Source organism: Eptesicus fuscus, chromosome 4 (assembly GCF_027574615.1).
Source record: "Eptesicus fuscus isolate TK198812 chromosome 4, DD_ASM_mEF_20220401, whole genome shotgun sequence".
Classification (NCBI taxonomy): domain Eukaryota; kingdom Metazoa; phylum Chordata; class Mammalia; order Chiroptera; family Vespertilionidae; genus Eptesicus; species Eptesicus fuscus.
The window spans coordinates 9,331,788-9,349,867 of NC_072476.1; the positions used below are offsets into that span (position 1 = coordinate 9,331,788).

Here is an 18,080-nt window from a genome sequence, read left to right on the forward strand (position 1 = left end):
GCTATAGGAAATGGAATGGGGATGGTGGGATAGAGACCAAACAATAAAGAATGCTGCTGGCAGACTAGAAATTCTGAGGAATTCCTGAAAGACAGAGACAGAGATCACAGGGCATTCATTGGGGCTACTTTTAAGGCTGCTGGCTCCCGGCTGCATTAAGTACAGAGGTGCTCACCCACCGATGGAAGCCTGGAGTGTGGGTACTGAGCCAGAAGGCAGGACAATGCCCCCCACAAGAGATCACCATCCCAAAGGCAGACTAGGAGCTCCCAGACCTGGGAGGGAAGATAAGGTGCACAGCTTCCAAGAGCATGTTATACCCGACTCCACAATCACCAGGGCTGGGTTACATCCAACAGAATGAGCGGAGGAAGTGGGAGTCTCAAGAATGAGCACACATTTGGGAAAAATCAACACCCTGAATGATAGCCACCAAATGAATAAAAGAACCAATACCGAAAGAAAGAGAGTTAACAGTATAGAGGAAGACAACACAGGACATTCATATCCCTGGAGAGATTTAAGAGGACCTTTCATCCATGAAAAAGAAACAACTAGCTCAATCAAAATCAAGCCAAACAATTTTATAAAAACACAGTACAAAAACACAAAAAGGAAGTTTGAAAGAAAAATTAAGTCAGTTGCAAAGACAGATCTGGGCCAACATTTGTCCACCAGATGCTCCAGAGGACAGAACAGACACAATGGAAGACAGTAACAATCTTCTATATATAAAAAAGCCTAAGCGACCGTTACAACCAAATGACCGAAACAATCGGAACGACTGGACGACTGGCCGGTAGCTATGACGCGCACTGACCCAGACCTTGCTGCGGGGGCTCTGACAACTCCGAATCTGGTTCACCCGTACCCCGGATCCAGACAGGAGGGAGGAGGGAGCCCGATTCCTCACAGAATCAGCCGTTGGTTAGCTAGCTGCCAAGGCCAATCTCCCACGGTCCCTCCCCGCAGCAGACCTGCCCTCCCAATCGGCCCCGATTGCTGGCCAGGCCAAGGGACCCACCCGTGAATGAATTCATGCACTGGGCCTCTAGTAATGATAATAATAATAATAATAATAATAATATTACTATTTTCCAGTGCTAAAGAAAGACACAAGCCTTCATATTGAAATGGCCCATCTACTATTTTAAATGGGATGAAGATAATGACACTGATCTAATCTAATAATAGACAAATATGCAAATTGACCGCACCTTCGCTACACCTAAGCCACGCCCACCAACCAATCAGGATGAGTATGCAAATTACCCCAACAAAGATGGCGGCTAATTTGCGTATCAAGACAGTGTCGAAAGAAGCCAAGAGCTGCAAAAGGGAGTAAAGCTTCAAAGAAGCAAGCAAGCCAGGGGGGCGGGGGGAGGAGAAGGGAGGAGCGAAGTCAGGGCCGTGGGCAAAGGGAAACGAAGGCGGGCTGGAGGAGAAGGCGGGGCCGGCGGCAAGGGCAGAGCGGAGGTGGGGCCGGGGGCGAAGGGAAACGCGGGCGGGCTGGAGGAGAAGGCAGGGCGGGCGGCAAGGGCGGAGCGGAGGCGGGGCCGGGGGCGAAGGGAAACGTGGGCGGGCTGGAGGAGAAGGCGGGGCTGGCGGCAAAGGCGGAGCGGAGGCGGGGCCGGGGCCAAAGGGAAACGCGGGCGGGCCGGAGGAGAAGGCGGGGCGGGCTGCAAGGGAGGAACGGAGGCGGGGTAGAGTGAAGCAGGAAATCCTATTGCAGGATTTTTCCTGCAACGGGAACGCTAGTATATTCATATGAATAAAAGGCACTATCTATTAGAAATTTTAAATATATGATGGAGATTTTAAATATACAAAGCAAAAAAAAAAAAGAAATATAAGAGAAAATTGACAAGTTCACGGAAATCAACTGGATTAAACAGAGAAAAATTAAGTAGGATCTATTGCAGTTTGCTAATGAGCATATGAACTTCCCAGAAGTCTTATAAGAAATGCAAAATCCAAGCATTCCAGATCCAATTCTGTGTCTTTGAGAGCAGTATGAGAATTCACATCATACCTAATAATAGACAAACATGTAAATTGACCGTACCTCCGCTACACCCACAGCCAATCAGAGTGAGTATGCAAATCAACCCAACAAAGATGGTAGTTAATTTGCATACGTAGGTGCCCAACGCCTGGGTCCCGGGAACTTTCTTGGCACCCAGGTCACTCCGAGGTAGGCCCCGCGGGGTCCTGAGCAACCTGGGAAGGGCCTGAGCCAGGGGGCTCCTGGGCAGGGCCGAGCCTTGTATCGGAGCCAAGGGGGACCCTGCCCAGGCCTAAAGCCCTGGGCAGGGGCAGAGCTGGCGATTGGAGGGAGCTGGGGGGCCCCAGCCCAGGCCCCAAGCCTGGGCCATAGGCTTGGGGCCTGGGCAGGGGCAGAGCCAGCGATCAGAGGGAGCCTGGGCAGGGGCGGAGCCGGTGATCGGAGGGAGCTGGGGGTCCCCTGCCCAGGCCCTGAGGCTTTAGGCCTTGGCAGGTGTGGAGCCGGCGATCGGTGTGAACTACAGAGGAAACACCTTTTCTGACCCTCACTGGCTAAGCTCCCTGTATGCCACTGGTAATATTCTTAGTAACTTGGGTAATAAGAATCCAAAAAGGTGATCTAGGGTTTTTTCCACCACACTCCTGGAGAAAAAAACGAAGGTCTGCTGCTAGAGGGCTAAGAAATGTCATATCCTGTCCTAGCCGGTTTGGCTCAGTGGATAATGCCTAGGCATACCGACTGCAAGGTCCGGGTTCGATTCTGATCAAGGGCATGTACCTAGGTTGCAGGCTCCTCCCTGGCTGGGGCCCAGGTCAGGGCTCATGCAGGAGGCAACCAATCAAAGTGTTCCTCTCACTTTGATGTTTCTCTCTCTCTTTTCCTTTCTCTTCCACATTCTCTAAAAATCAATGGTAACATATCCTCAGGTGAGGATTAAAAAAAAGAAAGAAAGAAATGTCATATCCTATGAAAGACACATCTTGAAAATGCCTAAAGAAAGTTGCCATTTTTTCATGGTGAAGGAACTAGAGTCCTTGTTGATGAAAACACCTTGGTGGCTGCAGAGACTAGCAGTGGCTGCAGCAGCGGGGTGATGCGGCTGGTGCCTTCCCCTGATCAGCCCGGTCGCCTCCCACAAAGGGAGGCCAGACTGCGGCTTAGGCCCGCTCCCCACAGGCCATCAGTAGGACATCCCCTGAGGGCTCCCAGTATGTGAGAGGTGGCAGGCTGGGCTGAGAGACTCCCCCCAACCAGTGCACGAATTTTGTGCACCATGCCCCTAGTTTTTAATAAGCAGCCCAGGTGATTCTGATATGGGTAGTCTGGGACCATTCTTTAAGAATCACCACGGTAAATAATTCAATGAATAGCTTGGTTTAATAGATAGATTGAGAATTTGTACCAAAAAGAGAATTATTATTCTCTCGAAATACCATGGAACATTTATAAAAATGATCTGGTAGACCACAAACAAAACCTCAGAAATGTCCAAAAAAACGTTCTCTGAAACCAAACAAGCCATTCTCTGATCATAATGTAGTAAAACTAGAAATTAACACAAAATAAAACAAAAATAGATAAAAAAAACTATTTACTTGGAACATTTGTAAAAAACTCTTCTAAATAGAGGAGGAAAAAAACCTAAAATCACAAACTAATTAGAAACAAATGACAATGAAAACACTAAATAGCAAATCTGTGGGATAAGAACAAAGCAGTGTTCAGAGGAAAATGTATAATCTTAACACTGATATATTAGAAAACAAGACTGAATATAAATAAATTAAACATTTAACTTAAGAAGCCAGGATGTGTAGTGGGAGTGGGATAGAAGCAAAGCAATAAATTAAACCAAAAAGTTTACAGAAAGAATCAAGATAAAAGTAGAAATGAACTGAAATAGAAAATAAGAAATGAATGAATGAATGATAAAATAAATTTAAAAAGTAGCCCGGCCTGAGTGGCTCAGTGGTTGAGCATCAACCTATGAACCAGGAGGTCAGTGTTTGATTCCTGGTCAGGGCACGTGCCTGGGTTATGGGCTTGTTCCTCAGTATGGGGCGTGCAGGAGGCAGCCAACTGATGATTCTCTCTCATCAATGATGTTTCTATCTCTTTCTCTCCATCTCCCTTTCTCTCTCTGAAATCAATAAAAACATGTTAAAAACAAAAACAAAATAAACAAGTATATGTGCTCAATCAAAAGCTGGGCACAGTTTGACTGGATGGGTGGAGAGAGCTATTCATATTCTACTCAGTTTACTTCTGAATTGTTTGAATCTTTTCTAATGTGAAAGCACTCATGTATTAGATGTTATACGAAATTATGAAAAATAATGTAAAAGTACCTAAGATATTCCATGTAGCCGATAAATGCAAGAAATAAAAGACATTATTTATTCCAATATTGATTCACAGGTCATTCTTTATTTTTATTAGGATTAAAAAAGATGCTGTAGTAAGTCAGATACCACCCGATAGCTTCACTTACAGAAATGTTCTATTGGGTGAAAGGATCCCCACATCTCTCCCTCCGGACCTGCCTTTCATGGGCATTTAGTGCTTGTTCAGCATCGTTCCACATGAATCATTCATGCACCTCACTGAATTGTTCCTTGTGCTGTCCGACTCTCCTGCCCAGAGCACTCCTAAGCCATCAGCCAGGTTGTCCTTTCATCTGAGCTGTCCAACTGGGCATCTCTGGGTGCATTCAGGGCACCACGCCCTTGATGGCTCTGGGTACAGAGGGGCTAATAAAGTGCCACTGGGAAGGAGAAAGACCTCTTCCTCTTGTCGGGAACCAACAAGGCTTTCATTGAACCAGGAGTTTCAAGCTGATGGTCTGAAAGCCAAATCTGGCCATTTTCTATCTTTGGTCCACAGAAAATTGTGAATTTGTTACCAAGTTTTTTAAAAAGGGGGAGAAATTGAACACAAAGAAACCCAGATACCTGGCTTCTCTTAAAACTGGAAAGCCTCATACCACTGTGCCTGTTTCCCCACAATGACAGTCAGCAGAGCTGTGTCAAGACTCTTTCCGGCATCCCCAGCACTCTATGCCAAGGGCTGTGCTTGTTATCCCGCCGGCCTTGCTCATGTCACTGAAAATATCCATTTTAATTGGCACCATGTGCCAGTGATCCCAATATTTCAGGATCCAAACTCCATTTCTCAAACTGATTCTTCTACCTCAAGCAGCAAAAAAAATTATTTGTCAGATTATGTTTCCTGACTCACAGTTTGGAAAATACTGTCACCGTAATTATGACTCAGTGATGTGATGACTGAACTCAGCTTGTGTGGGCTGCCCAGGGTGCCGAATCAACATCTATACCACACCTCACTCATGGATTCACTCAGCCAATTATTCAATCTGCTTGCCTAATAAAGATTTATTTGCAAACTAAATCTATGCCAAGCACTTTTCCAAGGACTAGAGACAGAGCAAGCAAAGAGACAGCACACATCTCTGCCAATATGAAGCTTAGATCTAGGGTAGAGAGAGGGTATTTCAAACCCCACATATAAAATTTATAAATGAGCTACAGGAGTCCTTGGATGAGTGGGGGCTCCATGAACGATTCTACTCCTATGGATTTTATAACAGAAATAGAGTTTGCCTATAAACTCAAGCTAGGATTTACAATTTCAGAGCTGACAAGCACAGGAAATACCTAATATACCCCTTCTTGTTAAAGGGGAGGCAACGGGGCCTCCGAGAGTGACTTAGCCAAGGCCCCTTCAGAGTTTACGGAAAAGCTCCAGGCTTGCGAGTCTCGGGCACCTGTTCTTTTTACTCCCTAAAACAGGGGTTACAAGCTCCAACATCTTCAGAAGACGTAAACCAGCAATGTGAGTCTCAGAGTCACCAACAGAGAGCGGTGAGGACCAGGACAAACAGGAGGGAGCATTGACTCAAAATAAAACAGTAATAATCACAACCACAGCACAACACCAGGCCAGTCTACACATTGTGAGCTGAAGCCTGGTCCTAGCAGGCATGGGTCCGGGCCCTCCCCATTTGGTCACACACTGGTCCATTCATCACTATGTTTCTACCCTTATCTTGAATTTGAGCATAATTTTTTCAAGTAATAACTAGTAAGAATCCTTTCCTACACTCCCGTTTTCTCGGGACTGTGTTTTTCTCAAGTTGAAATATATTTTTCATGTAACCAAAGTGAATAAAAATATGAAGGGTTCATATTCAATTTTTACTTAATTACACAAAATTTATTTTCTATTTATCTAAAATTAACATCTTTAAATAGTCAAAACCTAAATAAAATAATTTTCCATAAAAATATTTTTAAAAGATATTAAGACTTCCTTGCTTTCTTAAAAGAGTGTGTTGCATATAATTTAGTCTTTTCTTGACACTAATAGTCAATATCTGGATAGAAATTGATCTGTAATGCAGGAGATGCTGTCTAGAGCTATTATTCTTTTGTATCTTTCATTTTCTATTCTTTTAAGTGCCATCTCCTACCCAAGTTTCCTGAAGTGCAGGACATGAATCTGAAGACAAGGGCAGAACCCATCCCATCCCTTCCTGGCTTTTGTAAACCTTGGTGGATTTTTGTTGTTTTATTTTGTTTTTTTCACTATATTTTTACTTTGATTTGTATGGTGTAGATGAGATTTTAACTTTGAATTTTTAAATCTCTTCTCTAGTCCCAAATCCAAGCCACAAAGTCCAAATTATCTCCAAACTGCTTCCATTGAGCTGGACTCGACTCATCAAGCCTCTGGTTCAGAATCACTGGGAGTTCTTTGGTTAAAATGTATAAATTCTGGTAGCTTAAAAATTAAACCTAAAATATGCCTTTTAAACCAGTGCCCTTAGTGATTGCTGTGCATTTGAAGCTTTGAGATCCACAGCCCTATCTTTTCCTTGAACTGCTGCAAATATTGCTACAAATTATCGTCACGTGGGGTGCTTAACACAAGGTATAATGCCTGAGCCCACACCCAGGCTGAGAATCAGAACCTCTGGGTGGTAGGACCTGGGCATCTGGGCTTATTTTATTTATTTTTTTCTTTTTACTATTTTTTCTTTTGAGCTGGCTATGTATTTCATGCACCATTTGTAAGAAACAATACACACAGATCTCATGTACGCTGCAGCCAGTTTCCCCATGGTAACATCTGCGTGACCATAGCACAATAGCACAATCAGGAAACTGGCATGGATACAATCCCACTCAGCTTTTCTAAACTAGCTCTCCTTTTCGACTTTTCTCTATTTCTTCCTTTGCTGATGCTTAGCTCTAATGAAGCTTTAAAAAAAGTTTTTATTTGGGAAAAATTTAAAACAGACAATTGATCAGAATAGTATAATACCCCAAACCTCTTCACCTACAGTCACCAAATGTTAGCATTTGGCCCCATTTCTCCCTTTCTCCCTTCTCCCTTTCCTCCTCCTCAATAGGTATAACCTGTTCTTTCCTCTGGCCCACTTACGCGCTAGTGTAGACAGCATGACCGCTCACGCCTGCGCGCTCCGGCATGTGTCTCCTGAGAACAAGAGCCTTCTCTCATATAACCACAACAGAATTACCGAATTTGGGAGACTGCACAACACTACAATATTATTTATAACATAATGCAGTTAATTTTCAATTTCTCTGAATTTCCCAAAACTGTCCTTAAATTTATAGCAATTCTCCTCCCAGGACCTCACATGGCGTAACTGCAACGTCTCTGTACCCTCCTTTAGTCCAGAACAGCCTTCCTGTCTCTCCTGCCACCGATATATTTGAAGACTTCAGGCCCATTTTCTGTAGATAGCCCCTCAATTTGGGCTTATCTGGTTGTTTCCTCATTGAATTTCATTTTTGAAAAACATTTTCATCAACATTCCCAGCAACGAGGTCACAGGGGAGAGACTTGGCAGAGGAGAGGTCTTCTCGATCGTTGTTTAAAACAGTTAAACATAACTGATGGATGACCCCTCTGAACACCTCGCTCCCAGGCAGAATATCAATAATATTTACCACAGACCGTGCCCCTGTGGAGAGCTGGGCATTTTCAGAAGCAAAACCAGGTCAATGCCATTCCCAGCTTGTTAATCCCAAGGAACAGGAGTCCTGGGGTCTGGGTTTCCAGTCTGGGCTTCTCTGAGGCCTGGGCGAGCAACATCATTTCTCTACTCCTCAGTTCCCTCCAACTATAAAATGGAATGAAAATACCTGGTACTTAACTCACAGGGTGATGCAGTGATGGATGTTATGTACTCAACACAGGGCTCAGCACTTAGTAAGTGTTCATTTAATGTGAGCCTTTACTATGATTATTTCTTTATTTTGGTTAATCCTCACCTGAGGATATTTTTTCCATTGATTTTTTTTTTAAGAGAGAGTGAAAGGGAGGAATGGAAGTGGGGAGGGGGCAGAGAGAGAGAAAGAGAGAGAGAAACATCAATGTGAGAGAGACACATCAATTGGCTGCCACCCACACATGCCTAGGCCGAGAGCTGGGGATTGGACCTACAACCCAGGTGTGTGCCCTTGACAGGGAATGGAACCCATGACCTTTTGGGTCCTTAGGCCAATGCTCTAACCACTGGCCAGGTTACTATTTTTTTTAAATAACATTATTTCTCTTAGGAATATTTTTTCTGATATATCTCCTCAGGCAAAGGCAACAAAAGAAAAATAAACAAATGAGGCTACAGCATTTGTAGAAGGGGGATTGAGAGGCTGAATGAAGAAGTTGAAGAGATTAAGAAGTTATAAATTGGCAGTTACAAGAGTCACAGGGATATAACCTACAGCATAGGGAATATAGTCAATGAAGTTGCAATAACTATGTATGGTGCCAGGTGGGTGCTGGAAATATCTGGGGGAACACTTAGTCAAGTATATGATTGTCCAGCCACTATGTCGTACACCTAAAACTAATGCAAAATAATACTGAATATAAGCTGTAATTGAAAAAGAAATTTTTAAAAAATAAATCTATATGTATATGAAAAGCAAAATAAATACATAAAAATGCCACTAAGCCAAATCTCTCGTGTATTGTCTTAAATCTTCTGGTGTGTTGGCCAGAGGTTTTTTTGTTAAAGCCAAATCCTGTTGCTATCTGTAGTTTTCCCAAGTATAAAAAGGATCTCTCGTGGGGCCCACCCTGCCCCGCTGCTGGGCTACGGAAAAGACCCTGGCCCTTCATGGTTAGGATGCAGGAAAGCCGTCTTACCATTACATCCTGGATAGTTAAGAGGATCCTTGCTTTGTCCGTACTGCTTGGAAGGTCGGAATGTCCATGAGCGTTCTGAAGGGAGAAGTTAACATCACAGGGTGTGGTGCTGGTAGGAGGTTTGGAATCCTAGGGACAAGCAGAGAGAACTGGGTATGGTAAAAGCATCCTGTGTCCCTAAAGACGTGCAGGGCCCTCGTTCTCTCTATTGGCCTCCATGCCTCCATCTCTCTCCTTACGAAGCCGTTCTCTGCTCTCACTCCCTCAGCTGATCTGATCAAACTCACCCCTGCTCTACCGGCACCACTGGGGAACAAACCACTGGGACCAGGATTCAAACTCGGGCCACCAACTCCCAAAACGGTGCCCTGAGCTGCGTGGGGACCAGCACAGAAAGATGGCCACACGCATTGAATGAAAACGATGAGATTATCAAATAGTATGAAAGGTATAGTCCTCTTTATGTAAAAATAACAATAAAAAGCAAAGGGAAAAAAGGCACTCACTCAAAGGTTAATTACATGGTAATCTGAAACAGAAGTACCCAAACAATGGAACTGCCCTAAAAATGCTCCCTCATATTTTCAAGGCTCACCATTGAAATTAATGCGTACTGAAGGGACCGCCCAGGAGCCCTGATGGGGACAAGGCGGGTGGGCTGCTTCACTGGGGATGCTTCAACAATGGCACAACTGCCTAAATCCACCTACTACCAACTGGTGGGTGAGCCGTCATGGGCCGCGCAGTCTACGTCACGGGCCGTGGCAGACCTGCTGGTGGCACATTGGGTGTGACAGGTCTTTAAGTTGTCTATATGTATCAGTAAGTAACAATGGCTTTAAAAAACTAAATTGCAACTGTGGACAAAGATCCAAGTCACCCCACTCGAGGATCCGCACAGGGAAAGCTCAGAGAAGGATTCCAGAAGATGCATGCCTTCTTGTCGCCTGTCCTACTCTCAGGGCCTGAGAACTCATCTTGGGGAACTGCACTCACTCAGGGGGAATGGGCCAGGACCGGCACATTCCAGAAACAGCCTCCTCTGACATGTGCAGTTTTCAGTCCGCATGGCTGCATACCTACCTGTTCACAGTAATGATCTCAGGGCAGTGAGATTATGAAAGAACTTTTATTTTCTTTATATCATTTGAATTTTTATATTAATCATGCATTATCAGGGGGAAAAGTGTCTCAATAATAGAAATATTTATACATTTAGTTTCATTCTTGTTACTTAAATGAAGCCAACATCATTTAAATGGAGCCTTATCATCCACTGCAACATGACTAAGACCTGCCACTTTGGTGGAACTCTTTAGAGCAGGGGTCCTCAAACTTTTTAAACAGGGGGCCAGTTCACTGTCCCTCAGACCGTTGGAGGGCCGGACTATAGTTTAAAAAAAACTATGAACCAATTCCTATGCACACTGCACATATCTTATTTTGAAGTAAAAAAACAAAACGGCAAAAACACCCGCATGTGGCCCGCGGGCCGCAGTTTGAGGACGCCTGCTCTAGAGAGAGGGGCCTCCTTTTACAGGAGTTGCTAAACTGCAAACAGAACTCCCTATGATGGCTCCCCCCACCCCCAACTCAGAGTAGAACCCCTCGTCCTCACCGCAGCTCCCAAAGTCCTGTGGTCTGAGCCTTGGCTACCTCTCGGTCCTCGCCTCCCCCCGCCCCCTCGGTCACTCAGCTCCTGCCACAGTGGCCCTGGCTCGGAGCCTCCACACCTGCTGCTCCGCGCCTGGAGTGCTCTTCTCCCAATGGCTCACTCCTCGGCTTCCACGAGGCCTCTGCTCACGTGTGACCTCATCAAGGCGAAGCCCCTGCCCAGCTTCCCCCTGATGAGCCCCATCACGTCAGCTCCTGGCATGTGATACGCCTGTTGATTGTTTTACCCTCAGTGCCAGGCCCTGTGGTGAGGACTGCGCACATGGGAGCACAGGCCCGTCTAAGGGGATTGGTGCTCCTCAGCCCAGTCACTGCTGGTGCGTAAGAATGTGGCTCCCAAATCTTCCGATTTTCCAAGAGAAGCCCCAGCTTAAGACTTTGACATGGAATTTCCTGATTCTTAAATGTCAGCGAGTAATTCACACCTTGGAAAGCATGAGGCAAGTCCACGGGGTGGCGGCCAACAGGGCATGTCTGCAGCACGCCGGCCGTGAACTCAGAGCCGCCAGAAACTGAAGTCCACGGGGATGTGCTGGAGGGTGAACGGCAGGCGTGTCTCAGCAGTGAGGGCCAGGTGAAAAGCACGCGCAGACGTGCATTTCCTTTGCTCCATTTCAGGCCGCACTGCGAGCAGGGGGAGGTGGCTGAGTAATCCAGCCACACGCTTTTTTTTCTTTCCCTGTTCAGATTGCATCTCTATGGCTTCTGCCTTGGCCGAAAACTGGCGCTGCCATTTTACTCTGACTTAGCAGGAGAATAACTCCGTGGGGAAACTGACTGTGAAGCCTACGGAGTGCCCCTCATGGGGGGAGGAAAGGAAAGAAAGATACAATCAAGCACTCACAGCGGAGAAAACTCAGGGCTGGCGGAGCAGGGCACTGCCGATTCCGAGCACGCGCACACAGGAATGCTAATGGGGCTTAATCGCTTGTGAGGGGCAGGCTGCCGTGTTCAGGGAGCTTGGGAGCTCGCAAAGGAAGGAATACATGTTCTTGTAACAGGAGGTACCAAATGGTCAAAGGAGAAGAGGGAACTACCATGCCTCTTGCTTGAAGGGCATGTGCGCATTCTGTGACATGGGCTGGGGCTGGGGCTGTAACAGACGAACTTGGCTATAAACCAGCCGGTTGATGCAAAAGCAAGTGAGTGAGTGCTTGTGTTGTGTGTGTGTGTGTGTGTGTGTGTGTGTGTGTGTGTGTGTTGTGGGAGGTAGGTGTTAAAGGCAATAAAGTCCACAATTTGCTTATTGTAAAATTCCATTTCTATGGCTGGGCTAGAGACACAAGGTCATCGGTCATGCGGTAGAAAAGGACTCTTTTCCCGGAAGGAAGGAATAGTAACAGCAAGTGTCCCCACAGCTGCCGAAGCACCAAGCCGAGGGCACTCCTACCTGTGGGTGACCCCCGGAAGCATCCTTTGCAGTGACAGTCGTGTCCCCATGTGGCTCAAAATCTTCAGAGTAGTCCAGAGGAGGTTCGATATGGAGCCGCGAACCAGCTTCTGTTCTGATCTGCACAGATTTCTACACACAAAAATTCAGACCATTTCAGACACGGTAGTACAGACATCTGGATGCCCCTGGGGCGAGCACGCGGGGGCTGGCTGCAGGGCTGTCTGTGCACAGTGCCGTGGTCCTGCGCTGGCCCAGCAGCGTCCCCGGGCCACCCAGACAGCTGAAGCCCCCTCTGCTCAAAAGTCTTTACCGGTTCCTACTGCCCGAAGTGGGTTCAGGAGAAATTTTTAGTAACTTTTTAGCTTGAAATAACTTATCTATAGAATTTTGGATGTTAAACTTCTCAAATAGCTTTGTGATCAAATGTTCAGGAAACCTTGGGCATTTTTTAAGACTTCTCAGGGCCTTTAATGTGCCCCTCCCCGACCCGCCACACACACTTGTGGATATCCTAAAATAAACCCAGCGAGCAACGTCTCGCACACTTTCTGGGCCATGGAAACTGTATAGTGGGCCTCTCTTCCTCCCAGCATTCCGTGCGCCATTCTCTGGGAAGCCCACTGGGTGGTCTGATGTGGCAGACTGCGGCTGTCCCCAATGTCCATGTCCCCTCCTCCCCTGCAGCTGGGGAGCAGTGTGAACACTTACATCCAGGCCAATACGGGAGGGGGGGGGAGCGGGCGGGAGGGGGGAGGAGAGGAGCAGGAGGAGGGGTGTGTGCATCTTTGAGTGATGCCCCTGAAGGGAGGGGACAGTGTCCCTTGCCCAGCTGAAATGTGGAGGCGGTGGTGAGCGCCAAATACTGAGAGAGGAAGCAACAGCGAGAGGAGCTCAGGCCTGGGTTCCTCCGTGACCTCTCGGGGCAGGTGGCTGCCCCGCTGACCTGTCCTGTCAGAGAGACATCAACCCTGGGCCTCTCTGCTTTAGCAGCCAAACCTGTACCTAAGCCACGCACCTGGCACGCAAAGCTCTCTACAGCCGGCCCCAATCTGTCGTTCCTGCCCTGATTCCTGCGCATACAGTCACGCCCCTGACAACTGGGCCACACGGAGCTGCTGGTTTTTCAGCCCAGCATCTCCCCGTCCTCCTTTCGGGTCCACTCCCCTTGCCCCTAGTCCACCCAAGGCCCAAGGGCAGAGATGGGACTCGGGCCTGGTTGGCAGTCCATTCTGCCCTACCACACGCCCTGGCCCCTGGTCAGGGGTGGGAATGGACCTAAGGCAGCCAACGAGTAGTTAGGAGTGCTGCTAGAGCTGCGGAGAGCAGGTGCCCCACCCCCGGGTGCTAAGCTAAAGGGAGGTAGACAGAAGCTGCTGGGGCATCCTGCCCCTAATGCGGAGACAGAGAGTGGAGAGAATGAAGCAGAGTCCTGATGGGTTTGTTCAGACCCGAGTCAAGCGAAGACACTGCTTCCACACCCCCTCCCAACCCCCAATGCTGGCACGGAGCAGGCAGCGCGGGACTAGATGGGCAGGGCCGGGTATAAGCGAAGCGCCCAGGGAGCAACAGCTAAGGAGGTGCTCCCTCTCAGGTGCCCTGCACGCACACAAATCCAAGAGGGAGAGTCTCCTTAAACTTCAGCCCTGGGCCTCACCCTGGTGCGGTGCTGGTGCTGAGAGAAGGGACAGGTCCACAGAGTGGAGCGAGAGTGACTTAGACCCGTGGTCGGCAAACTGCGGCTCTTTGGCCCCTTGAGTGTGGCTCTTGCACAAAATACCACGGCCTGGGTGAGTCTATTTTGAAGAAGTGGCGTTAGAAGAAGTTTAAGTTTAAAAAATTTGGCTCTCAAAAGAAATTTCAATCGTTGTACTGTTGATATTTGGCTCTGTTGACTAATGAGTTTGCCGACCACTGCATTAGTGCAAACCATCGCCACTCCGAGTGTGTGGGGTGCATTTATTTGCTCCTTTGGTCCTCACGGTAACCCAAGGGGGAAACCAAGGCACAGGTCTTTAAGCCACTTGCCCAAGGTCACACAGCTGGGGGACCACAGAGCCTAGATTTGAACCCCAGCAGTACGGCTCCAGAGACCGATGTTGAGCAATGTCTCCTTTCAAAAGTAAATCTCTTAGGCTTTGACAGGCATATGGTCTCTGTCACAGTATTCAACTGCCCCATTATAGCTTGAAAGCCACCGTGGATGATGCCTAACAAATTGGCATGGCTGTGTCTCAAACACACTTTATTTGCAAAAACAGGCGTAGCCAGATTTGGCTCAAGAACTGGTGTTTGCTGACCGACCCCAGCTCCAAACCGCCACGCTAAACTTATCACAGGGGCGAGGTTCCAAGACCCCAGCGATGCCTGAAGCTGCACAGAGCACTGAGCAGTTGCGTTATTCTGTGCATACACGCCTATGATAACGTTTCATTTATACTAAAGTAAATTAGGAACAGTAAGGGTTTAACAATAACGAGTAATAAAATAGAACAATTATGACAATATACTGTAATAAAAGTTATGGGAATTATGACATGAAATAAGGGTCACTGGAACACAAGCAGTGTGGTGCCTCCACAGTGGATCTGATCACTGAGACGGCTAAGTGACTAAGAGGCAGCCAGCCGGTCACAGCACGAGGTGCCGGACAAAAGGATGATTCACGTCCGGAGAAGATGGAGCCGGACAGCATGAGATTTCATCTTGCTACTCAGAGCACTGCACGATTTAAAATTAGGAATTGTTTATTTCTAGAATCTTACATTTAATCTTTTCGGACCCCAGTTGACCAGGCGGGACACATAAACATGCCCAGCCTGTGCTTTACAGGGGCCTTTGGAGAACAGAGGGAAATTAAACAATTCCCTGAGACTCTAACACTCAGAAGAGGAAACAGGGACTGAGCTATCGATCATTAAAGGAAAAGATCGTAGCGAGAATACAGGGCCTGAAAAAGGCAGGCGGGTGCCACCCTGCCCGAGAACAGGGAGGTGGGAGGCGTGGAGAGGTTGCCACGGGACACTTTCCTCCTACAGGAGGTCCCCAGCTGTTTCTGGAACCGTGCTCTCCACTCTGCCTGCAGCCTCAGCGTTTTGGGCTCAGGCTCCCAGTGTGGCCTCGCTGCCTCGGGGGCTTTGCAAACTCACTCTCAGAGCATTTCCTAGCGTCAGCAGCGGGTCCGTGGAGGGTAAGCACTCTGCGGGATAGGTAAGCTGGGCTTTCCTGCCTAGGGCCAGGATGAAGCTGTAAAAGCCTTGAATTTCATCAGAAATGAATTTTCCATGACACCTTCAAAGAGAGTGTGCTCCTCCCTCCTTCCCAGGAACCACTCAATAAGTGTCCAAATGCTGAACCCGTTCAAGAGAGGAGGAGGAAGGGGAGGTGGGCATGCGGGAAGCCTACTGGGCACGGGGCCCGTCCAGAGGCACAGCCAGGCCCCGCCCTGGGCCACTGTTCCTTTACCTAGAGAGGGAGGGCTTGGACTAGGCCTTGCTATTCCACGTGCCAGCACTGGCCTCCCCTGGGGATTTGAGAAATGTCGAATTTCAGGCCCCATCTCAGAGCTGAGAACAGAATCTCATTCTGACAAGACCCCAGATTCTACGCACACGGACGTTTAAGTAGCGGGGTGGGGGGGCTCCAGAGGCTTTGTGGCGGCGCTGTTGTTTCCGCCGGTCCAGCATGCGTCTCCCAGTCTTCTGGTAAAAGCACCCTGGTTTCCTTTTGGTAAATCCTCCCCTCCCAGACCCCAATTCAAGTGTTCCCATGGAACAGTGACCAGGGGTGGGTGTAGCATGTGACCCAGGCCTGGCCCATCTGAGCATTAGATCCCGCTGGCCCACGTGACTGGGTGATTGGTTCAGGGGAATAGCAGGGTGACAGTGTAAGCGGGAGCTGCTGGCGACCATCTTGGTCCCACACAGGGCAACAGGGGAGCAGCAGAGTTGAAAGATGGAGAAGAGCCCTGCTCCACGGTCTGAGCACCTGGATCCAGCAGTGCCTGAATGGGGTTCCCACTGGCAAGTAAGAGAGCTGGAACTCACGCAGCTCTGCTGGTCTGCCCTGAATTATAAACGTGAGAAAGACCTTCCACATTCTAGGAGAAACGCTCACGTGCCCTTCTCTCTTCTGAGGCTTTCTCCTCCCTCTTTCCCCAGAAGTACCCCTCTCCCTTCCCAGGAGCTTAGCACAACTGCTCACCCGCCAAGATGTGAGGAGACAGGTTTGCAGGAGGCATTAAGGCATTTAACCAGCAAGTCCTTACTGAGTACTGACTGCATACATGAAAGATACAAAAAATTTCAAAATCAATGCCCTGGCCCGAGGAGTCACACAGCACACATAACAGAAGGAGATGTTTATGAAGCAACATGTGACAAAACTAAATGCTGAGTGGGTACCAGAGAGGGGAATAAATAGTCCCTCCATCTGGCTGGCGCTCCCATCTCAGCCCCAGGAGGCACCTCTGCCACCCCTGGGAGGTGGAGAGCGGCTCTGCCCACATGGCGGGCCCACCTCCCCATAAAGAGTACAAGGCTGGCAGGTTCCAGCCCCAGGCACGCCAGCTCCCTGCCTCCCACCTTCACGCCTCACAAGGATGATGCCTGGCTGGCTCCCTGCCTGGTACACTGTTTTACCCCCAGTGGGCGTTGCTAAGCAGCTGCTCTTTCCTGCCCACTTGCAGGGCTCGGACTTGGGTAGAGCTTTGCAATAGCAATCATAGACTAGGACAGAATTTAAAAGCCCCGCCCCCAAACACCCATGTTTCAGTCTACCAGCCCGAGGCCAGCGTGTCCTTCCTCAGCCACTCCTGGCCCGCCATGCTCAGAGTCACATGAGTGTCAGCAGCGTTCTAGGAGGTATGCACTAAAGCTCACTGTCAATTAGAAGAAAGATCAAGGCCGGCCTGCAGGATGGTGCAGCTGTGCAGTATCAAATGGCGCCCTCTAGAGGCAGGAGAGCTCTGAAGACAATGACAAAGGCAGGTTTGGGGTGGGGAGTAAATCTACCTTATTTGATATGTTCTTCCAGATTTGTCTGATCTCTTACAAATAACAGCCCTCAACACTCTGTGTCATGCAAGGCCACTGTAAAGGCCGACGCTTTATGGGCTGTTTCATTTATTGTCCTCACTGCAGGCGTTTTCAAAACTGAGAAAGGAAAACAAAGGAAAAGGCGTCCCAGGCTTCACATGCCCACTGTGAGCTTTCCTGGGGACGCCTGGGCTGCCAGCCACAACAGGAAGCCAGGTACACCGCGGAGGGAGCAACGCCGCTGCTGTAATAATGGCAATGAACTTGCTTACCCGGCCTTTCAGGAAAGCCCACCCCACAGTAAATTGCTGGAAGGCCAATCCCTTCACTACCAATTTAATGCTAAGAGCCGACGACTTTCATCAAATCTGACAACATTTTAGTAAACGACAGCTCTGTTGATTAGGCTGCTGTCCACCCACGTATTACAAGGCCAAGGAAGCCATAAATCTTAATCCTCGGATAGCAGCAGAAAGATCTAAGGCCAAGAAGCGGTGGGGGGAAGGACAGTACCGACCAGGGCCCATTTATCACCGCCAGGGCTCCACAGTGCGGGTGGCAGCTCGGAAGCCCAACAGAGCAGCACCATTCACCTGGCTGGTTCCCCACAACTGGAGAGTCCCAAGAAGGGTTTCGCAGGTGGAGCTGGGCAGCCTCTCGGCCAGCAGTTAGCTGACTCTGTGACTTGGTGGTCCAGGGATCCTCAGGCCGGTGAGCCTGAGGCAGCCCCTTCCAGCAAAGGCAGCTCTACCCAAAAGTGCTTCCTAGTTGCTGG

At 48.4% G+C, this 18,080-nt stretch overlaps 1 protein-coding gene across 1 annotated transcript in view; it reads right to left on the minus strand.

The window, feature by feature from the left end:
• The window catches only part of KATNIP (katanin interacting protein), a 203,661-nt gene that overhangs the window by 101,749 nt on the left and 83,832 nt on the right, over positions 1-18,080 (minus strand). The window contains exons 6-7 of the mRNA XM_054714549.1: positions 12,270-12,401; positions 9,206-9,334 (exon numbers count right to left, since the gene is read on the minus strand). Coding sequence (XP_054570524.1) covers positions 9,206-9,334; positions 12,270-12,401 — 261 coding nt within the window. The remainder of the gene's footprint in view (positions 1-9,205; positions 9,335-12,269; positions 12,402-18,080) is intronic.